The sequence below is a fragment of the Vombatus ursinus genome, unplaced genomic scaffold, assembly GCF_900497805.2.
Source record: "Vombatus ursinus unplaced genomic scaffold, bare-nosed wombat genome assembly UNPS02014793.1, whole genome shotgun sequence".
Taxonomy (NCBI): Eukaryota; Metazoa; Chordata; class Mammalia; order Diprotodontia; family Vombatidae; genus Vombatus; species Vombatus ursinus.
The window spans coordinates 24,443,711-24,468,000 of record NW_020954571.1 but is presented as its reverse complement, the minus strand read 5'-3'; the positions used below and the strand labels follow the sequence as shown (position 1 = coordinate 24,468,000).

Sequence of the window (24,290 nt, the reverse complement as noted above, 5' to 3'; positions counted from 1 at the left end):
AGAAGTCTCTATTCCTCATTTTACAGAAGAGGAAACTGAGGCCCAGAGGAGTCAAGCACACTTGTCCAAGGTCACGAAGATAACAAATGGAAGAGTTAATATTTGAACTCAAGTGTTCTGGGTTTCTAAATCCAATTGTTCTTTGTACTACACCTGGGCTCTGTTTTAAGCAAACCCAGCATATGAACATACAAATTTATACAAAGTATCATTTAGGGAATGATTGATATTTCACTTTACAGAAGGATTCATCTGGTAGGATTTAAACTGGAAGAGACCTTAGAAAGAATCAGCCACTTGTTATCTTAAAAATGAGGATACTGGGGTCTAGAGAAGTAAAAGGCACCTGCCCAAGGTGATGTAGGTAGTCCATGGCAGAGGTGGGATTCAAATCTAGTTTATTCAGCTCCAACTTTTTTTTACCATGCCATACCTTGTCACAGAATTTCATTTTATACGTTGTTCTCTAGGAACATGAGAAAAAAATGGAAAGACCAAAAAAAAGTGAAAAGACAAGATATCAGGCAACCTGGTTTCTAGGCCAGGAGTCTGCTGCCATCCTTTGGTGTGACCTCAGGCAATGAAACTGTGCCTCAGTTTCCTGTCAAGCAAATACAATAGCCCATGTTCTTTTTATTTCACAGGGGTACTGTGAAGATCAGACAATATAGGAAATCATACTGGGAAATGAAAATGCTATGGAGAGAGGTTCATGTAATTTTTTTGACCTACCTGTCTCCTTCCCTATAATCTCCACTGGCAAAAATGTTTAGTCTTGTGTCTTTGCCAGGGTATATGGGCATGGAAGACTAGTGCCCTAGTCTCAATTCTGGAAAACCTGGAGAGGTAATTATAGAGATGGGTCAGTTGATGATTCATTGCTGAAAAGGATTTTTAACCTTAAGGAAGGAGTTAGAGCTGAAAGGGATCTTAGAAATTGTTATACTCCCCCCACCTCAAACATTATTTTAAAAATGAGGAGACCTACCCAGAGGGCTGAAAGGTGAAGGAACTTTCACCTTCTCTTTTAAGTGTTCTCTCCTCTAAGGCTCCTGAGGTGACCCCCTTGATCCATCCCTCTGGTCCCCTTGTTATCCTTGTCGCCTTCCTTTTGAGTTTTTGATTTTATCAGTGTTCTTCCTAAAATGTACTGTCTAGAACTGGCCACAGTACACAAATGTGTTTGACTGGGGCAGATCATGATGGGACTGTCCACTTCTCTAGTCCTACATACTATGCTGCTTCTAATGTATGTAGCATAAGATTTCATTAGGTTTGGGGACTTTCTTATTATATTATTAATTCTTTTTGAGCTTTCAGTCTACTAAAACCCTCTGATATTAGTTAGCTAATAGCTAACATTTGTATAGCATTTATTATGTGCCAAGCATTGTGCTAAGTTGCTTTACAGTTGTTATCTCATTTCATCCTTACAATAACCCTTGGTGGTAGTTGCTGTTATTATCCCCTTTTTTACCAAGGAGGATACTGAGGCAAATGGGGTTAGGTGACTTGTCCAGGGTTACACAGCTAGTAAGCATCTGAAGCTGGATTTGAACTCAGGTCTTTCTGACTCTAGGCCTAGCACTCCATCCACTGCGCTACCTAGTTGCCCCTAAAGATAAAATGCTTTCTAGCCCTGTGTCCCCTGTCTTGTACCTGGGAAGTTGATTCTTGAACTCAAGTTTAAGACTTTACATTTGACCCCATTAAGCAGTAGAAACTTTTAAAATATTTTTGTCTATCTACTATAACCTAGCATACTATTTTATGTATAGTAGGTGTTTAATCTGTGTTTGTTGAGTGAACTGGCATGTTTCTGGTCAGCGAAGTCTTAAAACAGCAATACTCACTGGGTACATTGTAAATTCATGTCACCAAACTTTAAGTGGGCCCTCACTGCAGCATGGCAATTCTTTTATTCCCCCATAATTTATTTCCTTTCTCACTCTCCACAGAAGTTATTAAAAATCTTCTCTTCCCTCCACAGACATTCCACCACCTCACCCCCTCTCAGCTGAGGACCTTATCCCTTTACTAAAAAAATTGAGGTCATTCAACCTAAGCTCTCTTTTCTCCCATTCTCTTCTTAGAATTCTTTGTCATCATTGCTTACTCTCTCGTCCTGTCTCCCCATCTCTGACAAAGAGGTTCTTTTTTTTAAAATTAAATTTATTTCAATTAATAAGCATTTTATTTACTTTCCCTTCTACTGCCCCCTTCTATCCCCTGAAAAGAAAAAAAATAAAAATGAAACCTTTGTAACAAATATGCATAGTAAAGCGAAACAAATTCTCAAATTGGCCATGTTCAGAAATGTGTATCTCTTTCTGCAGATTTAGTCCATCACCTCTCTGTCAGAAAGGTGGGTCACATTCTTCATCTTTGGTTCTCAGTAGCACTTCTTGCCAAGGCCAGCCCCTGTCCTTGTGCCTGATCTCATCTTCTGTCTTCAGATTGCAGCTTCAATCATCCACCTTCTCTCTCTTACCATCTTCTATCTACTGGTTCCTTCTCTGTTGCCTTTACTCACACCCAAGTCTTCTTGTCCTATTTCCTCCCATTCCGTCAGGCTATATCTAACCTTAACCCTTTATCTCTCTTTCTTTTCTTTACCAAATTCTTGAAAAAGCTATCTACTAATCTCTTATTCACTCCTGAACCTTTTGCAGTCTGACTTTTGACTTCATCACTCCACTGAAACGGTTTTTCCCAAAGTTACCCAGAATCTCTTAAATGCCAAATCATTTGGCAATGGTAATTTATTTGTCAATTCTTTTCTTTTCTTTTTTTTTTTGGCATGTGGTTAAGTGACTTGCCCAGGGTCACACAGCTAGTAAGTATCTATGTCTGAGACCGGATTTGAACTCAAGTCCTCCTGACTCCAGGGCCGGTGCTCTATCCACTGCGCCACTTAGCTGCCACTATTTGTCAATTCTTGTCCTTTTTTAATCAATGTGAACATTTTAGTATTTTATTTAATTCTAGTACTTCTTGAACTAGTTACTGCATTTCACATTGTTGACCACCCACTATTCCTGAATTCCTTCTCTGCTCTGGGTTTTCACGACTCTATTCTCTCCTGGTTCTTCATTTCCTGTCTTCATTCTCCTCCCTCTCCTTTATTGGGTCTTCTTCCTTATCACATCCCCTACCCGTGGGTTTTCCCCAGGGTTCTGCACTAGGTCTTCTTCTCTTTTCTCTCTATATTCTCTTTTAGGAAACTTTATAGTTCCTATGGGTTGAATTATAATCTCTATGCAGATGACTCATAGATCTATACACCCAGACTTATTTTGTCTCTTCCTAGTTGCCTATTGGTTATTTTTTAAAGTTTTTAAAATTTTTTTTATTTTTCCTATTGGTTATTTCAAACTGTGTCCCAGAGTCATCTCAAACTCAGCATGTCCAAATTAAACTCATTATTTTTCTTAACAACCACCCCTTTCCCAAACTTCCCAATTTTTGTTAAAGCCACTATGGTCCTTCCAGTCTCCCAGGGCTAATAACCTTGACATTATCCTGGATTTCTACCTCTCCCTCACTCCATATCTCCCAGTCACTTGTTAAATATTGCCATTTCTTCCTTCACAACATCTCTAACACCTAGCCCCTTCTTTTTCTACTCACACAGCTGACGTCTTAATTTAGGCCGTCATTACCTAGATTGCTGCAAAGGCATCCTACTTGGTCTTAAGTCTCTCCTTACTCCAATTCATTCTACAAACTACTGCCAAAGTGATTTTTCTTCAATTCAGTTATAACCATGTCATTCTTCTAATCAATCAAGTCCAGTGGCTCCCTATTACCTCTAGAGTAAAATATCAACTGCTCTGTTTAGCATTGAAAGCCCGTCATGTCCTGTCTCAAGTTTATCTTTCCATCCTCTTTGGACACTTTTTCCTATCACTCACTACAATCTAGCCAAACTGGTTTTATTTCTGTTCCTCACACATAATATTCCTCTATCTTTGTGCCCTTATGTGGGCCATCCTCCATGCCTGGAATGCCCTCCCTCCATACCTCTGCCTCATATAGTCCCTCTTTTATTTTCTTTTTTTTAAGTAGCCATTCTTTTTAAAAATTTTTTCCTTAATAGTATTTTATTTTTTCCAATTACATGTAAAGATAGTTTTCAACATTCACTTTTATAAGATTTTAAGTTCCAGATTTTTTTCTCCCTTTCTTCCCTTCTCCCTTCCCAAGGCAGCATGCAATCTAATATAGGCTATACGTGTACAATCACATTAAACATATTTCCACATTAGTCATGTTGTGAAAGAAGAATCATAACAAAAGGGAAAAACCATGAGAAAGAAAAAAAGTGAAAATAGTGTGCTTCGATCTGCATTCAGACTCCATAGTTCTTTCTCTAAATGTGATAGCATGTTACATAAGATGCCATTGCTTAAAAAAAAGAAATTTACATGATAACTGTTATATATTTAAAAAGAATAGCAAGTTGTATATAATAGATTTGCAGTTTCATGTGTAATTATCTTTTTAAAAAAATAATACTGTTATGAAAATGCTTGTTTTATTCCATAAATTAAAAATAAAAAAATAAAATTTTAAAAAGAATAATTACCTATTAAAGTTGTTAGCTATGCAAAAAAATAAAAATAAAAGATGCAACTCAAATGCTACTTTCTATATGAAACCTTTCCTGCGCTCCCCAACTGCTAATGCCCTCTCTGCTTAATTATCTGATATTGAACTACTTTGTATTTATTCTGTATCCTTCACATTTTTCATGAGTTATCTAAACATTATACAGATATATACAGCATATCCACATTTAATTTTACTATGTACACCTTTACTACTTATTTATTTATTTTTTTAGGCAATCAAGGTTAAGTGACCTGCCATGGTCACACAGGTAATAAATGTCTGAGATCACATTTGAACTCAGGTCCTCCTGACTCCAGGGCCAGTGTTCTATCCACTGCACCCCCTAACTGTCCCCCTTTGTATTTATTCTGGTATGCATTCTTGTGGATATACTTAGATATACAATTATTTCCTCCATTAGAATAAAAGATCCTAGGGGCAGTGGATAGAGCACTGGCCCTGAAGGCAGGAGGACCTCAGTTCAAATCCAGCCTCAGACCAAACACTTGACACGTACTAGCTGTGTGACCTTGGGCACGTCACTTAACCCCGATTGCCTTGCTAAAAAAAACAAAACAAAAACAAAGAGAATAAAAGATCCTTGAGGAGAGAAATTCTTTCATTTTTTATATTTGTCTCTCTGGTGCCTAATACATAGATGGAACTTAAGAAATATTGGTGGATTGATGTTATTAGGGCAAGGGATGGGGAAAAGCTGGAATTGGAGGAGATTAGATAAAGAAGCTATACGGAATAATAATCTGTCAGATAATATAATCTGTCAGATTAATTGAATTCAGTAAACATTCATTGTGCACAGAGCACTGGGCTGTTTCTTAGGGAAATATAATGTTTAAATAAAGTATAATCCCTGAACTCAGAGAGCTTACAGTCTAGGGCCAGATGGGAAAGACACAGAGAGCCATAATACACAATATTATGTGGTAAGTGCTTTTAGAAAGATACAGTGTGGGGGCAGCTAGGTGGCGCAATGGATAGAACACCAGCCCTGAAGTCAGGAGGACTTGAGTTCAAATGTGATCTCAGACCAGAGACTTGACACTTACTAGCTGTGTAACCCTGGCCAAGTCACTTAACCCCATTGCCTAGCCAAAAAAAAAAAAAAAAAAAAAAGAAAGATGCAGTGTGTATTATGCTGAGATAAGTGGGGAGGAAGGGCTTCATGGAGTAGAGTAGAGTGTGATTTGGGATTTATATTATGAACAGTGATTTAGCAGGTTTAAAGGGATAGGGAGGATGTTCTAGGCCAGGGTGGAGAATCTGTGGCCTTGAGGCCACATGTGGCCCTCTAGGTCCTCAAGTGTGGCCCTTTGACGGAATCTGACTTTCGAAGGTGAAGGTGAAGAAGGCCACATATGGCCTCAAGGCTGGTTCTCCATGCCTGTTCTAGGCATTAGAGGCAGATTGGACATGGTGAGGGAAGTCAAACTGGTGGTCATGAAAATCTTGCTTTCTCTTCAAGGTCCAGCCAGTTAGAGTTATACCTTCCATATGGAACGTTCCCAGTCTGCAGAGAAGTTGTCCTCCTTTAAACTTACTGCTTGGGCCGCTTTTGGACAATCACATAACAACCTGCATCAAAAACTCTTTTGGTCTGTTGGCTAAGATTAAGTATAATCTTGCATCTTTCATATCCTCTTATCTTGTTATTTCAAAGAATCTTGGAACCTCAGAGCTAAAAGGGACTGTGGAGACTCATCTGGTCCAATAACTTTATTAAAATTGTTTTTTTTCCCCAGTTAATTAGCATTTATTCTCTCTCACTTCCACCCTCTCACTGGGAGAAAGCAAAACAAATTCCTGTATTAGTTCTGTCCAAAAATATATGTCTTCTTTCTGCATCTTGAGTCTGTCACCTCCGTCAGAAGGTGGGGAGCCTGCTTCCTCATCCGTCCTTTGGAATCTCTGGTCATTGCATGGTTCAGAGTTCCAAAGTCTTTCACATTTGTTGGTACTTACAATTTTTTTCCTAAATTACACTTCTGATTCTGCTCACTTCACTCTGAATCAGTTCAGAATCACTTCATCATACAGAAGAGAGAACCAAGACTCAGAGGAAAGGAAGGGACTTATTTCAAGGTCATACAGCTAGCTAGGGGCAGATCTGGGACAAGATTCCACGTCTCTTTATTCCCAGTGAAGTGCTTTTTCAGTTACTCAAAGTGCCCAGAGAAAGCTAAGGAGAAGTAATAAAAAGTCTTCAAAGATTGTTTGAAATGTTGCTATTTGTAAGATCAGGTTCACTAGGGGAACCAGAGGAAGACTGAGCTTTCAGTCTAGCTATTAGCTAACAATAATAGCTTACATATAGCACCTACTATGTGCTAGGCACCATGTTAACTGCTTTACAAATATTCTGTATACAAATACAAGTAAATACTGTGAGGATCTCATTTGATCCTCACAACATCCCTGGGAGGTAGGTGCTATTATTATCCACATTTTACAGTTGAAGAAACTGAGGCAAAGAAATATTAAGTGTTTTTTTCCAGGGTCACAAAGTATTTGAGGTTGAATTTGAACTTGGGTTTTTCTGACTCTAGGCCTGGTGCTCTAGGCACTGTGCCATCTAGCTGAGACCTAGTTGTTGGAAAAGCTTCATCAAGGAAGAAATACTAGAATTGCTACCCTCCCTGGCTTTCAAATGGTCCTAATTGCTAGAAGTCCGAGTAGGTAAGGTTTGTCCTCGGAACAGTTGTGTTTCTCTGACGTTAGGAAGCCCAGTCTCTCTGGTATTACTACTTTGCTTGGTCTGTGAACTTCTTTTTCTCAGAAAAAAAACGATGATTGTAAATGTCCTTTTCCATGCCTCTTCTGCTACCTCTCCCACCGCCCTGTGGAAATTCGGAACTTTCAAAATCTGTTCCGCTGCTTCAGCGATTCTGTTTCCTCCTGTGGTCAGCAAGATTGAGGAGGTCCGTGGAATGGAGTCTGCAGAGAGGGGTCAGAGCCCCATCAGGGAGGCACTAACCATTCTATCTCCCAGCCTGAGGACCTTCATTTTGCAGGTGGGGAAACTGAGGCTCAGAGAGAAGTGATTTGCCTTAGGGCAGCTTTCAAAGCGACAGGTTCCTTCCAGTTACCGGGTTCATCTTTCTCACAAAGACCGTGACTAAGGAATTTTCTTCTCTCCCTGACATCTTCCCCGCTTTCCACTGCCTTCACCCTGTATTTTTATCATAGATTTAGAGCTGGCAGGGACCTTGGGGTTATCTAGTCCACTCCCCTCATTTAAGAGATGAGGAAAACGAAGCACAAAAAGATTCAGTAATTTTCCTGAGGTCACCCAGGTGGTAAGTGGCAGAGGAGAGATTCGAAGCCAGGTCCTTGGGCTCCAAAACCCAGTGTTCTTTCTACTGATCCATCTGAAGCCTGCACTGAAATACTCAATTTTCCACCCCTCTGGGGAGGGAGCGTTTCTACTTCCGTCCTCGTCTCCAGTTTGAAGAAAGCAGAAGTTTAATAGACAAACTGAGAAGGGGAAGGAAAAACAAACAAAGCAGGCTGGACGTGCCCACTTCTTTAGGGCGACTGATCTTCCTGTTTCACAAGCCTCGGAGGAGCCACAGCCCCTGAGGAGATAACTCAGCTCTTCCCTACATGGGTCCTGCGTAGAGGCTGAGGTGGAGATGCAGGAGAGGGAACAGGTGGAGATGACCTTTGGTTCCAGCTCAGAACCTTCTCTGGCCCCTGTAGCTCTCCCAGTCCGACCCCTGATTCTGTGCTCTCTCTCCCATCATTTTCCCTTCCCCGATGTCCTGAAGCTCTTGTTCTCTGGGCCAGGTGTGGGAACCTGCAGCCTCGAGGCCACATGTGGCCCCCTGGGTCCTCAAGTGCGGCCCTTTGACATGTGGCCACCCACTTTGGCACTGAATCACATGTTGCTTTTTTATCTTCCATCCAGCGTCATAGTCTTAGAGCTTAGGAGGGATCCCAGGGGCCACGGAGTCTAACCCAAACATAAATGAGGCTCGCTCTCCTCACGAGACCTGACAAGGCGCCACCCTTCCTTTGCTTTTGGACGCTTCTGGGTAGTTCTCCCTCCCTCCCTCTATAAATCCAGTCTAAATCTGCTCCTTGCAACTGCACTCATTCTTCCCAGTTTTGCCTCCGAGGGCCCAGCACTGAAGATCTAGTCTTTGGGAAACCAGGCATGGGGTGCAGTATTCAGGAGCAGAGGTTTTTATTATTACTTTTCTCCAGAGAAAATAAATATATCCAGGGGAGGTTTCATCTACCCATCCACCCCTTTTGCCTCCACACATACAATTTGGCTGATCCTTAATGACACACATATTCCTCTGGCCTCTGGGAAGCCTGGTACTTCTGAAGGGGCCAGAATGCCATGAGTGAAGGGATGTGGGGTGGGTTAGAGGGAACAATTTCTCTTCTGCCTTCCCTTGGCCTGGCATCTTCATTCACAAGGCTGTCATCTCTCACTGGCCCTCATTTGAAGAGACTAGGGTAAAGTACTAGGGAGTTGTACTAGGGCTGGACTTTTAGATCTGCAAACCATGTGCCAGCCCCTGGTACATCTGAGACATGCATGGACATACTTCCCTGCCTCAGTGACCTCTCACTGGCTGACATCCTGCTGTTTTTCTAAGGTAGAGAGAAGAAAACATTTCAGAGTCCATCCTTGAGTGAACAAACATAGAGATAGTGGAGATGACACAAGTGAAAAATTAAAAAGGAAGCCAGAGTATGGATGTGAGACCTATTCTCAATCTTCCTGGCTAATGTGCTGAATCTGAGCTTGGGATAATTTTTGTCTATGAAAGTGGTTACGTGGGTACATGGCTTGAAATGGTGACTAAAGTTTGAACTCAGACTTTCTTGGATGACCTGTACGACCATAAATTAACTTATTGTCCAGTCTCTTGTACTTTGGAAAGGGTGTTGGTTTTAGATACCATTCTATCTCCTGGGTTTGAATCCTGGTTTTGCCATTTACTATCATTACGATTTTGGGCGGGTTATTTCATCTCATCTGTAAAATGAGGGGCCAGAATAGATGACCTCTAAGGTCCCCACTATCTCTAAATCTAGGATCCTGTAACCCCTTTTTGGAAGTAGGAGCTAGGTGCCACTTGGGGCAAAACACTTTCTTTAAAATCTTTCTTTTCTGTTTACAACTTAGTGGTTCTCTTGTTCTGGCACAACCGCCGTATTCTCCTGCCATATTCTCCCCCTGTCCTCCCTCCCTGAGGTTCAGAAGCTTTGACTCTCTGGACCATCCACTTTGGCATGGAATCACATTTTGCCTTGTATTGGGTTCACAACATCAGAGTTTCAGAGCATGGAAATTATCCCAGAGGTCCATTCTTCCCTACCACATGCTGTCTGGCCCAGCTTGGAGGTGAAGGGGTGGGAGAAAGAGAAGGAAAGACAAGAATTTGAAAAGAGTGGGATTCAATTGAAAATGGGAACTGAAAGGAGCTATGGGTAAGTCGTTCCCTTTTAGTATCTGCCACAAATCAGCCCCCTAATTTCTCTTTAACTCCTATCACTGACTAATGTTATTTTGGGAAAGTAACTTCCTATCTCAGTTTCCTCCTATGTAAAATGAGACTTAACTCTATTGTTTCTATGATCCCTTCCAGATCTCATAGTTTATGTGTCTGCTGTGATAGGTTAAGCCTTTAAAAACAAATAGCCTTATTAATTTGAGAGACTGCATGATATAGTGGCTAGAGGGCTGGCCTTGGAGTCAGAAAGTCCTGGTTTCAAGTGTCATCTCTAACACATACTGGCTACGGGGCTCTGGACAAATCTCTTAACCTATCAGTGCCCCAAATAACTCTTTGAAGACTGTCAAGCACAGTTGAGTTGCTGATCTCTGATAGTGGAGGGAGCTTCCTCACCAGGAGTTCTTTGTACAGATGAAATTTGGTGGTCTGGACGTTTTATTTCCTGCTCTCCGCCCACTCCCTAACACAGATAGCTTGTGCTCCTTCTAAGCCCTTTCCTATTCATTGTCTCATTTGGACCTGACAGTGGCCTAGGAATCTAGTCTGGGCTTAGTGCTGTAGATAATAAAGCAGGATAATTGAGAGCTAGCCGCCCTTTCTTTCAGGCCAGCTTGACTGCAGTGGGACCCCTTCTCAGTGGGGAGACTGTGTATCCTAGTGACAAGAACTTTCTTTTTTCTCATGCAAAGGACCCCACTTCCCTTTTCTCTGCGCTAAAAAGATGAACTCCAGGGTGCATATGACCATGGAAAAGCTTACTGGGTTTTTGAATAGAGAAACCTGATTTTTCCTCCCCAGACAAGCTCTAAAAGAGCTGGTTACTATTACGGTCTGCCATGCTCGCGTGCCTGTGTGGCCATGGTTTCCTTTTCCATCTAAACAGGGCTCAAAACCCAGGAAAAAGTATTCCCAGCTGGCTTCTTTGCTAAGAAAGCTGCTTCATTGGTGGAGGGAGTGGCAAAGTTGAATTCAACCCAGCTCAGCAAATTTTTGAGAGCTTTCTGGGTGCCTAGCCCAAGGCTAGACATTGGTCCTAAGACGAAGACCTACTCCTTGCCCTTAAAGGGATTATAATTTTGTTGGAGAGACAAGATGAATACATAAGGGGCCTCTTGGAGAATAAACAACATAGGACAGGATATGATTCAGAATACATGTTGGAGGAGATCACAGATTGAGAGTTAGAAGTCATCTAGTCTAACCTGTTCATTTCACAGATGAGGAAGCGTAGATCTGGAGAGATCATGGGATCATACTTGTCCATGGCCGCCCAGGTAGTATGGAGGAGTAGGTCTGCAAACCCAGGACCTCTGATTCCAAATCTGGATCAGACAAGAGAAACCCACCTTGGCCTAGAGGGATCAGAGAGGCACTCAGCTTTGACCTGGGCTCCAAAGGTTTTGTATCGATTAAGAAGAGAGTTCCTAGAATTTTCTTGAACTCCAGGGTTTAATTGACATTCTACCCATCCTTCAAGGCCCAGCTTTTATGTGACTGTCTTCATAAAGTCTTTCTGATCTGATGCCTGCTTTGACTTTCATAGCCTGTGTACTGAGATCATAGGTTCAGAGCCAGAAGAGAACTTAGGGGCCATTGAGTTCCACACTTTTATTTTACAGATAAGGAAACTGAGGCTGAGGAAGAATAAATGACTTGCCCAAGGTGACACGGGAAGTATCAGAGGAGGGATTTGAACCCAGGCTCTCTAACTTCAGAGTCAGTGCTCTTTCTACTCTAACACAATTCCTCTGCTGTATTTTGTTCTTCTTTAATCTATATTGTAGTTAGTAGGTGTATGGGATATTCAGGAGGACTGGAACCTCTGGTATGAAGGCTGCTGAGCCATTTTCAGGGCTTCTATCCACTTTTGGTGTCCACCAGTCACCCAGCTTTCACCCGTGGCTTCAAGAAGCCTAGCATATGCAGTGGCCACACCCTGGTAAATTCTCTTGGCAGATAGGCTAAACCAGATTGAGGGTAATGGACAGGCCAAAACCCCTCAGTGAGTAAAGGGGATGTCTACCCCAAGCATGTGAAGACCTTCCCAGGTGGAATGGGCAGATAAGAACAATTTATTCCAATGGCCATGAAGGCGGCTGAAGCAGGCCCTGTGGAGGGCTTAGAGCTTGGTCAGACGTTGAAGATGCCAAGGTCATCCACTGCATCCTGAACCATCTCCAATCCTGACTTTTGTCTTGCCACTGGACTTCAGTGACTCTGTAAGAGAGAGTGAGGCTGACGACTTTGTGCAACACTGCTTCACTTAAGTCCAGTTTGAGCAAGACAAGACATCACTCATTTGTGATATCCTCATTGGTCTTCTTCAAATGATGAACAACAACAATATTGTAGTTATCTATGCACTCATCTTATTCCTCCTGTGAACCACCTTGGTGGCAGGGATGGGCTTTGGTGTATCTTTGTGGTCTCTGTAGTACAGGCCCTTGACGCTCAAGGTCTATGGCAAGAATGCTTGTTATGTTAAGTAGAATTAAGAGACTATTCTGTGTAGCTGTCAGGCTGCTGATCATACCCTTACTCTCCTTTTCCTTCTCCTGACTTTGGTCTGCAATCTTCATTCTCCAAAGGCAAAGACATGAGGATCTGGTTTTGTTCCCCCTTCACAGCTACTCATGGGGGCTGGGGAGAGGGGAGAATAACTGGAATTTATTGGTTAAAAAAGGTCCAGCGAGAGAATTACATCTGGGAACCCTTTAAAATGTTTGTTTAAAACGGTTTCTAATGTATGCGGCTGTTAAAAAGTTGTCAAGTTCAATTAAAAAAAATTTATTAAATTCTTGCTGTGTTCTAGGCACTATGCTAGGTGACAGGAACATAAAAACAAAGATTAAACATTGCCTGCCCTCAAGGAGCTTGCCATTATATTGTTGTTCAGTCACATCTGACTCTTTCTGACCCCGTGGACTATAGCACGCCACAACTGTCCATGGGATTTTCTTGGCAAAGGTACTAGAGTGGTTGGCCACTTCGTTTTCCAATGGATTAAGGCAAATAGAGGTTAAGTGACTTGACCAGGATAACAAGCTAATAAATGTCTGAGTCTGGATTCGAACTCATGTCTTCCTGACTCTGGGGAAGCTAGGTGGCACAGTGAATAGAACACTGGGCTTGGAAAAAGGAAGACTCATCTTCCTAAGTTCAAATCCGGCCTCAGATACTTGTTAGTTATGTGACCCTGGGCAAATTACTTAACCTTGTTTGCCTCAATTTCCTTTTCTGTAAAATGGGCTAGAGAAGGAAATGTCAAACCACTCCAATATCTTTGCCAAGAAAAAACCCTCAAAAATGGAATCATGAAGAGTCAGACTGAAAATGACTGAACAACAGCAAAACTTCCTGACTCCAAACCCAGTACTCCAAACACTGTGCCATCTAGCTGCCTCTACCATTCTTTTTGGTAATTGTTGTTCACTATTTTTTTTTATTCAACTACTAATCTACCAAGACATCTAAAGATATCCATAGCTGTTATATATTGATTAAGATATGTTTCTTTTTTTTAAGAAGTTTTTTTTTTAGTTTTTAACATTCACTTTTATAAGATTTTGAGTTCCAAATTTTTTTTCTCCCTCCCTCCCCTCCCCGCTCCCTAAGACATGCATGCAATTTGATATTGCCTCTATGATTCTACTGGATGATATGTATTATAGGAGTGTGCTGGTAAATATTTAATAACTGGCTGTCTTGGGGACAAAATGTACTCAAAACACACTAAGTTTAATTTGCATTAACATTTTCTCCATGACTTTATTAAGACTTGACAATTAACAGAAAGTAAATCAAGCTCTGATTTGTGGTGTGGTGTTCTTTTCCAAGGTGTAAATGCTCATCCTGAAAATTTAACAATGGTGTCTCTAACTGGTACAGCTTATACATAACCCTGAAAGGTTTGTTTTAAGTGCTGTGTTTTTATAGAAGTATGAGGTGGTATGTGATTAAAATGGTTTGCATCAAATGATTGGATTTCACTCAATCAATTTCTTCACTCAGCCAATTCAATAATCCAACAAACATTTATTAAGGGCTTACTATGTGCCAGGCCCTGTGTGTTAAGCACTGGGGATGCAATTAATAGAAATAAAGGCAGTCCTTGTCCTTAAGAAGTTTATAGTGTAATGGGGGAGGTGGGGAACAAGATGTAAAAGGAGGCAGAAAAGAGTGTGTGTGTGTGTGTGTGTGTGTGAGAGAGAGAGAGAGAGAGAAAAAGAGAGAGAGAGAGAGAGAGGGAGAGAGGGAGACAGCAACAGAGATAGAGACAGAGACAGACACATAGAGAGATAGAGAGAGACAGGCACATAACGTGAGACAAAAAGACAGAGACAGAGAGAGACTGATACCAAGGGGGAATCTTGTTCATGGAGTAGAAACCTAGAAGGGCAGCTCTCTTCTGTATAGAGAGTATAGGTCACTTCTGTATAGTGACCCCAGAGTCCAGTTCTGCCCTCTCTAAAGGAAGGCATTGGGAGGAGTTTGGTACTCCATCCCCCAGCCTTCCAGTCAGAGGGGAAAGAAAGCTGAGGGAGGTGTGTTAGTCAAGACTTGAGTTAGCAGCATGGTAGTGGGATTGAGGTGATGAGCTTTAACCTGGAAAAAGCATCATGTTCCATGGAGTTGAAACCAGGCAGGGCAGCAGATGCAGAGTGGGGATGACAGCCCACCCTGAGTTAAACATGTTCACTTTCTAGAGAACTACTACTGATTCCTTACCAACTAACTTCTGACAGGTGATTATATTTTGCTTCCCTGAGTTCCTCACTCTGGTGGGAGTATGTTTCATGGGATTGTCTTATAAATCTGCTTGAAACTTTTCGTATTACATCCCTATTCTCCTCTCTGACCCTGGTTCTGTTTCTTTTGTCCACCTGTATCTGTTGGATTTTTTGTGTCCAGGACCCTCCCCTGCAAAGTCCTGTGATGATGGGTAATGGTGGCATTTGCAAACCTGGCAAGACTGTCACTTTGGGTTTCCCTGGTGACCTTCCTGGGTCAAGACCCTCTAACCCTACTGAGTAATTGAAATCATTTGTTCTATAGTGAGTAGGTAGGAGCTGTTGCAAGGAGGGGAGGGAAGGAGAGGACTAGTGGAACGTTGTTAAGGAGGAATAGGTTTCTGCCTTGCAAAAACTTAGCTGCGTAACTTAATTGTGGCTTTTAGGCCAAAGGACTGCGGATTTGTACAGGGCCCTGGGGCTTCTTAAGTGGTTTGATTGAGAATCCAGAAGTAGTTGGTTCAAATCCAGCCGTGGCTTCGGCCATCTGGAGAAACTGGAGAATATGGTTTCCTTAAGGACCAACTATGACTATGGGACATAATGGAAAGAATGCTTGACTCAAAGTCATTGGAGACTTGGGTTTGAATTCCATGCCCATCACTTAGTAGGTGTATGACTACAGGTAAGTCATTTCATTTAGGCTGACTTTCTTCCCATGTAAAATGGGGAGGCTACAGCCCAGAGATGATGGGAGACTCATACGAGATAAACCTTTCATAAACCTTAAAGCTATGTGAACGTCAGCTCTTGTTCCCACAGGGGCAAATTAGAGTTTCTGAGCTGGTGTTGCAATTTGCTTGTATATAGTATGCTCTGAGAGGGGGCTGGTAGAAAGAGTGCTAAAGACTGCAAGTGAAAAGGCTCAGGTACTAGTCTGGGTTCTATCACTATCTATGAGACCCTGGATAAGTCATAATCTTTCTCTGGACTTCAGAAAATGAGAGGGAGCAGAATAAATGATCCCTAAGCTCCCTCCCAATTCTGACAGTCTATGATTCTGTGGCCATTTAATCTTTGTGCCTCAGTTTCTTCATCTGCCAAAATGGGGCTACTAGCCCTCGCACTGCTTGTCTCACAGAGTAGTTGTGAGTCTCCAACGAGGTCATAGATGTGAAAACTCCCTGAAAAGTTAAAAGTGCTGTACAAATGAACCCCATGGGCTCTAAGCTTTTGAGGGACACTGAACAACTAGAGAGTGGGGCCAGGATAGTGCGTTTTCATTGAAGGAACCTGGGCATGATTAGTATGGAGAAAGGAAGACCTTGGGGGTGGGTGGAAAGGGGACCACAATGATTGTCCTCAAATACGAGAGGTGCTATCATGTGGAACGAAGGATTGAATTTATTCTGTGACTGTGGAGGATAGAGCTAAGAGCAATGAGTGTGTATGTGGGATGTGGGGAGATTACTGTTTAAACCAGAACTTTCTAACAGCCAGAGCTATGATATAGACTTCCTCCTTTGGCAGTGAGCTCCCTGTCACTGGAACAGTTTAAGCTGAGACCAGATGATATCAGAGGAATTCTTTCATGGGGTGGGAGTCCAGATAGCCTCTAAAGCCCCTTCTAGCTCTAATGTTTGGTGGTCTTAAGGATTTTCATGATTGTTTTTGGACAGTGGTACTACTGTTAGTCAGGTATGCTTAGAGGGTAGTTAAATGCCCCTTCTCAGCAATAAAAACATTCTCCACTTTCTGATCTGACTTTGCTGCCAGTTCTCCAAGGGTAGGGGTGTGGTGGGGACTATTCCAAGAAGAGAAGAGCCAAGGGCAACCATGGAGATGGTAATTGAGGAGTGAAGAAGCTATGCTCACGTTATCAAATCTTAATCAAACCTTACACTGTTTCCCCCCCTCCCCACCCCACTCTCCTCCACTCCAGGATTGGGAGGAGGGAGGAGGACCTTTCTGCTGAGCTGGCTTTCTCTCCTGGCCCTTCCCAGACTTCATTCTGAGAGTGCCTGTCATTCGGGGGAATGGTGTCGCTCATCTCTTGGTGAAGTTTTTCCTCCCTTTATCCTGGTTGCTATGGAAGTCCTTTTCATTAATGCTGAAGAATGAGTGTTTGACCAGGGGCTGAACTGGCAACCCCAGCAGCACTTGCAAGCACTGTGAATATCATGCTTTTGAATCTATGGGTTTTTTTTCCTATTTGGAATTTTTTTTTTGAGGGGGGAGGGGAAGCAAGGCAAGAAGGGAAAGAGGAAGAAAGGGAGCTTGGTTTTGTTTTCCTTGAGAGTATTGATGGCAGGAGGTCAAGAGAGGAAAGGGAAACACATTTGTGAGGTAGGACTTTGCATGTGTAACCTGAGTTAAATTGCTTAATTTTTCTGGGCCTCAGTTTGCTCTTCTGTAAAATGATGAGATTGGATCAGCTGATCTCTAAGGTTCCTTCCAACTCACATTCTGTGATTTTGAGTTCTGGGAAAGTGCCATGCTGTGGCAATGGGCTTTCTGATGCCCCATCCCAGCTCTGAAATTCTGGGATTATAGCTGTGCATGCATGGTGAATGAACCACAGAGCTACGGCTGAGAATCGTCTTTTCAATGATGACCAACATTCTTGAGATGCTTAGCCAGTTAGCCCAGGTCATCAGACCTGTTTTAGGCTTTGCTGGGTTAGATTCTGAGCAGATGTCTATGGAGAATTACGTTTTTTCCCCAACTAAGATTTTCTTACTGTTATCGGGTCTTTGGGTGATTAGTCTGTTCTAGGCATGTGTTACAACAGTTGTACATCTGAATCCATTCTTTGTTAAATTTAGTCAGTGTGGATAGGAGTATTAGGTTTGGAGGGTGGCTGTGTGATCCGGGGCAAGTCATTTAACTTCACTGAGCCTCAGTTTCCCCATCTGTTAACTAGGGATAACATAGGGATAATAAGTTGGGTTTTTTTTTTTTTTAGACTTGGTTTTGTTTTCCTTGAGAGTATTGGTAGCAGGAGGTCAAGAGAGGAAAGGGAAAAAACAGTTGTAAGGTAGGACTTTGCATATGTGACCTGGATTAAATTACTTAACTTGTCTGATAAGTGTCTGAGCTCAAATTTGAACTCAGGTCCTCCTGATTCCAGGACCAGTGCTTTCTCCACTGCTCCACTTAGCTGCCTCTCATGAGGTTGCAAGGATCAAATGAACTGTCTGTAAAAGCTCTAAGCAAACTTGAAAGTGCTGTTTAAAAACGAGTTACCATCATCATTATTATCTGAAATGACCCTGTGGTGACTCTTATTGCAAAGTGAATAATCCTCTTATAATATGTATAACTGTTACTCAGTACTTCTAAATCATGAGCTCTTTTTTCCCCCAAACAATAAAAAAGTATTTATTAATCACCTGCAGTATACTAGGCACTACTAGACTCTGGGGATACAAAGACAAAAATGAAATAGTCCCTGCCCTCAGGGAGCTTACCTTCTACAGGAAATCCACATCTGCATATGTAAGTATCTACAGAATAAATAAAGCGTTTATATGGCACTTTGAGATTTGCAAAGCACTTTATGTAGGCTAACTCATTTTTTTTTATAGCAAAGAAAGCCTTTATTCAAGTCAACAGCGAAACAAAAATCAGTGAAAGTATACATAGGAGAATATAGACCAGACAATATGGAGTGAGGGAACTCTCCTTGAGAGTTGGATATCACAGTTCAACCAAAAGAGAGATTCCCAGATGCCACCTAAAGGGGAAATTCCCCGAAGTCTTCAGTGTAACAAGCTATGAATAGGGACTGCCAGCTCCTCTCACATCAGCTTCTTCCCAAAGTCTTCATCTCCCATCTGCAAACTGAAGAGAGGCTGACATCGTCCAGCTTCTCTCTCAAAGCTAAAAGCCAAAAGAACTTGCTTGCTTGCTTTCTCTTTTTCTCTCTCTCCTTCCTTCTCTTTCTCTCCTTTTTTTAAATAAAATTTTAATTAATTTATTTTTAGTGTTCAACCTTCACTTCCATAAGCTTTTGAATTTTCAGTTTTCTCCCCTTCTCTCCCCTCTCCCCTCCCCAAGACAGTGTGCAATCTGATATAGGCTCTATATATACATTCATATTAAACATATTTTCACATTAGTCATGTAGTAAAGAAGTATTAGAACTAATGGGAGTAACTATGAGAAAGAAGAAACAAAACAACAAAAGGAAAAAAACTTATCAAATAGTATGCTTCCATCTTCGTTCAGATTCCATAGTTCTTTTTCGGGATGTTAACTCATTTTAGCTGGGAAGTAGGTGTTATTATCCCCATTAAAGAAGAAGAAACTGAGATGGAGGTTAAGTGACTTGCCCAGGTTTACTTAGATATTAAGTATCTGAGATGGGATTTGAATCCAGGTTTTTCTCACTCCAGGTTTGGGAGGGCACTAGCAGATGGGAAGATCAGAAAAGGCTTCATTCAGAACAGATGTTCTTATTGGTTTTTATGTCAGGGACTGCTTTGGCAGACTGGTGAAGCCATTATTGAATAGTTACCAAATTTTTTTTAAAGAGGATTGTAGATCCTTGGGTTGTAGATCCTAGCTTAATAATCCCTGATGTAGAAGATGATATTTGAGCTGAGTTGTGAAGGAAACAAGGGATTCTAAGCTGTGGAGATGACCATAGTCCAGGCATGGGAGACAGTCAGTGAGAAGTTACAGTGTCATGTGTGAAGAACAGGAAGAAGGCTGATGTGACTGGACTCGAGGGTCTGAAGGGGAGTAATGTATACTGTGAGGATTGAAGGATAAGTAGGATGTGGTAGGAAGGGCTTTAAAAGGTAGACAAGTTTATATTTGGTCCTTTTAAAGGCAATAGGGAACATTGGAGTTTATAGCAGGAAGGTAACCTTGTCAGATCTGCTTTTTAAGAAAGTTATTTCAGCAGCTGTGTGAAGTATGGATTAGAGAGGGGAAATACTTGAGGCAGGGAGACCATTTAGGAGGTTATCATAGTTCAGAGGTGATGAGACCCAAAGGGCAGCTAGGTGGCGCAGTGGATAGAGTGCCTGGCCTGGAGTCAGGAAGGCTCATCTTCCCAAGTTCAAATCTGGCCTCAGACACTTACTAGCTGTGTGACCTTGGGCAATTCACTTAACCCTGTTTGCCTCAGTTTCCTCATCTGGAAAATGAGCTGGAGAAGGAAATGGCAAACCATTATAGTATCTTTGCCTTGGACACAACTGAAAAATGACTAAATAGCTGATGAGGCCCAAGGAAGTTAAACGCCCAAATTGCCCAAGATCACATAGGGAGTAAATTGTAAAAGCTAGATTTGAATTCAGGTCCTCGGCTATCAGAGCCTGTGCTCTTTTCAATGTACCAGGAGATCATAGGTAGGTCACTCAGAAGTTACGAGGGTCTGAAATGGTGCTGGCTATGTGAGAAGAGAGAAAGGGACAGATGAAAAAGATATTCTTGAGATAAAAATGATAAGACTTTGGAAATAAATGTAAGGTGAAAGTTGGGGAGTTGAAGATGACATTGCAGTTTTGAATCTGGGTGATTCGAGAGATGATGGTACCCTTGGCAGAAGTGGGGAGGCTCCTAAGAGGCATGAGTTGCAGGGGTTGGGAAAGGGAATGACTTGTCCCATTAGCGTGAGGGCAGGAGCCATGGAAGAGAGGCAGACTGTGAGCCAGGTAGTCTTTGAGAGAAGAAGCGATTTCTTGCACTTGTATCTCTCCTTGGCCTGAGCACAACTGTGTGCTCAGTAAAGATAACCTCAAGTGAATGGAAGCTGGCCTCTTTGTTTAGATTTGCCTCTAGGGGCAGCTAGGTGGCACAGTGGATAGAGCACTGGCCCTGGATTCAGGAGGACCTGAGTTCAAATCCAGCCTCAGACACATAACGCTTACTAGCTGTGTGACCCTGGGCAAGTCACTTAACCCCATTACCTAGCCAAAAAAAAAAAAAAAAAAAAAGAAAAAGAAAAAGAAAGCACTAGATTTGCCTCTGTTGGTCTTCTTAGAATGACAGGATGATAGATGTCTAAGTCACTCTAAGAATTGTCTTAGAATGACCTACTTCTTAGAGTAACAGCATTATAGTAATGGAACTTCTTAAAAAGATGTTGGACTTGGGTGTTCCCCAAAGTGAATCAACTAGCCAAATCAATAATAACCCTTTGAACTACTCTGCCCAGTCTATCTCTGTGCTAGAGTTAGTGAAAAAGAACATTGACTCTGGAGTAAGAGGACCTGGGTTCAAATCTAGCCTTTTCTAATCACTGCCTCTATGACCATGGGCAAATCACTTACCTTCCTGGGGTTTAATTTATTCATCAGGTTCATGAAGGTGTCGTATTAGAGAGCCTCTGAGATTCCTTCTAGGCCTGATTTATGATGGTATGTGACACATAAAGACCAAGGGCCCTGCCTTCAAGGAGCTCACAGTTGAATTGCAGAGAAAAAGACGCCTAGCTGTGGCAGAGTAATAATGAAAAGAGAAAAATTGAGGGAATTGAGGGATTAGGACAGCAAATGGTTCATTGGGGAATTGAATGAACCACACTGACTTCCTCTTGTGACTCAGTTCTGGAGCTAGCTTAGTTTCTATTTACTTATGAGTCTAATCCTAATTCTGTCTTATGAGAAAACTATTCAATTGGGAGAATTGAGAGAAAATCTTGTTGCATTGTTTGGATCTAACCTTGTGTGTCTGGGAAGATGAACCATCTTTACCTGCTGCTTAGAGACCTTTAGCTAAGGACCTAGGTTATCCTGACCAGAAACCCGGTCAGATCCAAAGATTGATGTAAAGAGTTTTCTTACAATTATGCATCTCAAGCAACCCAAATGTCTTATCTGAAAACTGGCCCCATGCTGATGAATCAGTTGTTGTTTCCATGTTCCTTTGATTGTTTACAGACACTTGGGGCAGTGGGACACCTTCTTTTCTGATTTCAGGGAATTGCACCTGTTCACTCTTCCCCCCTTCCAACTTGGAAAGTCCCTGATCTTTTACCCTGTTAGAAATCAGATTACCTGATGCTATATTTCTTTTTATTAATTGGGCTTATTTGATTAATTGTTTTAATGTATAAAAGCCTGTCTCCCCTGTATTCAGTGAGATCCAAGCCTGAGCTGAGGAGGTCTGGTCCTGGTTTGTGGAGCAATTGGCATTCATTGCTGGATAAATCGACACGCTTGGAAGCCCAAACCTTTGTTTCCTAAGTCACTTTCTCTTTCACCTGCCACATAGATATAAAACCTAGATACAGAACAGTATGTAATTAGATACTAAACTGTGCATATGGACTGAGGGCTGAGGGAGTTTAGGAAAGAATTCTAGTTCATCGTGGAGGGGATAAGTCAGAGAAGACTGCAATGGAAGAACCTGGTTTAAGTGAACCAAGAAATGACATTTTGACTGTGAGTTCAGTGAAGATGTCACAGCCAAACCTAGGGGTGGGGTGGTCACGGCCACCTTCAGTCGGTTTCTAGAAGGTGAGGTGTGACCATGGGGAGGAGAGAACAGTAGCTCTTGGTGTGGTCAGAACAGTGCCCTAGGAGTTAGGAGACCCTAGTTTTGGTACAGCCTCTGCCACTAGTTTGCTTTGTGACCTTGGGCAAGTCACTTCTTTTTTCTAGACCTCAGTTTCCTAATTTGTCCAAGGAGGTTGGACTTTATAGCTAAGGTCCTCTACCCGGAGGTGTCAAATTCATGGGCCACAAGCTGCCCACAAAACTAACCGGGAACCAGACTAAAATTAATTGTTTAACAAGATAAATAAAAATATAATACAGCATAAATAATGTTAATTTGAGGGTTTTTCTAAGTCATTATGTGGCTAAGAGAGTTTCTAATTGAGTTTGACACCACTGCAGTCTACATCTCTGAATATATCTACATGTATTCCATGGTTTTTGGTTACCCAAGAACTGTGACTTCACTACTATAGATGCCCAAAGCCTGTGTCTGACCTCAGAATTAAGAAGAGTTATGGGAAGACTTGGCCTCCCTCTGCTCCCAGCTTAATTAAAGCTCTTTTTTGCCTTTACAGGTGTTAACATCTTTCAAGGGACATCTGCAGCTTCAGCTGGATCAGCAAGGAGCCTGCTGGGGAGATGGTTAGAAGTGCCTGAGACCGATTAAAGATGTGCCAGTCCGTAGCAAGGAGGGAGGTCTACGTTGGCACATAGAGCCGTTGGAGATGTAGATGTCTCCCTAGCCCTTCCCTCCGAGCTCAAATAAACACTGGACGTAAGACACCCCTCCTGGCTCCCCAACCTACTTGCTCTTGGTCCCCAAGAACTGCTGCAAGCAAGTTGAGGTGCAAGTGGAGACTGACAGATGTGCCTGGAGCACCAGGTCTCCTCTTTTCTTCCTGGAACCCACCTTTTGAACAGTGGAAGAAGCAGACACCTGACCAAGAAAGGATGCCCACCAAGGGGAAATACTTCCTCGATGAGGAGTGGAAGAGCAGAGATTCCCGCTATGAACAGTTCCACCACATGAGCCAACATTACCCTCTCCTGCTCATCTTCCTCTCTATCGCCATCATTTTCTCAGTTGTACTCATCATCCTTGCTTTCATCCATGGGGTGAGTGGATTGACTGGGGTGGTTGGAGAGAGACTGACTAGAAATTGGGAGTCTTCTGTTCTAGTTCACTAGCAAACTAGCTCTGTGATCATGGACTGGTCACATCCTGTCTCTTGGCCTCAGTTTCCTCCCTTGTGAAATGAGGAAGGGAAGGGGGTAGAAGGGAACAAGCATTAAGTTTCTACTGTGTACCCTGGAAGGTAGGTACAATTGTTATCTTTATTCTACAGTTGAATTAATTGATGCAGACAAAAATTAAGTGACTGGCCCAGGATTACACACCCAGCGACTGAGGCTAGATTTGAGCTGAGGTCTTCCCTACTCCAGACCCAGTGCTTGCTCGGTCTACTGCATTAACTTACATAGGGGACTTAGAGTTGGGTTTGGTGCCAAGTTCAAATCCTAGTTCTGCCACTTATACCCATGTGACCCTAGGTAAATCACTTAACTCCATTGACCTTAGTTTCCTCACCTATAAAATGACGAGAGGGTTGAATTAGGTGATCTCTAAGGTTCCTTCCATCTTTAAATCTGTGATCCCAGGATAAGAATTCCTGCCCTGATTACTTCACATACTTTTTGTTTGGGCCAAATGAATTAATAGATGGAGAGCTTTGAAAAATTCAAAAGTATCGTATGACTAGGAGGTCCTGATTTAGTGGGAGCAGCCTCCTTTCTTCTCCTTTGTCTGCATTCTCTTGTGTTTGCTTTTCTCTCTGCTAAAGAGAAAGCAGCAGCCTGGGAGTCAGGACGATTAGGCTTTGGTCCTCACTCTGACACCAACTTGCTTTTTGATTTTGAGAAGTTCACTTTACAGTGGAAAGAGGTTTGGATGCAGAGTGAGAGGAGTCGGGGGAGTTTCCTTTTCTGTAAAATTGGGGGAG

General features: G+C 42.2%; 1 protein-coding gene across 5 annotated transcripts in view; it reads left to right on the top strand.

Annotated features, from left to right (window-relative positions):
• Positions 1-24,290, top strand: part of ADCY7 (adenylate cyclase 7) — a 117,483-nt gene that overhangs the window by 37,091 nt on the left and 56,102 nt on the right. For all 5 annotated transcript variants that reach the window (XM_027869785.1, XM_027869780.1, XM_027869783.1 and 2 more), the window contains exon 2: positions 22,866-23,406. In XM_027869785.1, the coding sequence (XP_027725586.1) occupies positions 23,242-23,406 (165 nt within the window). In that variant the 5' untranslated portion in view covers positions 22,866-23,241. The remainder of the gene's footprint in view (positions 1-22,865; positions 23,407-24,290) is intronic.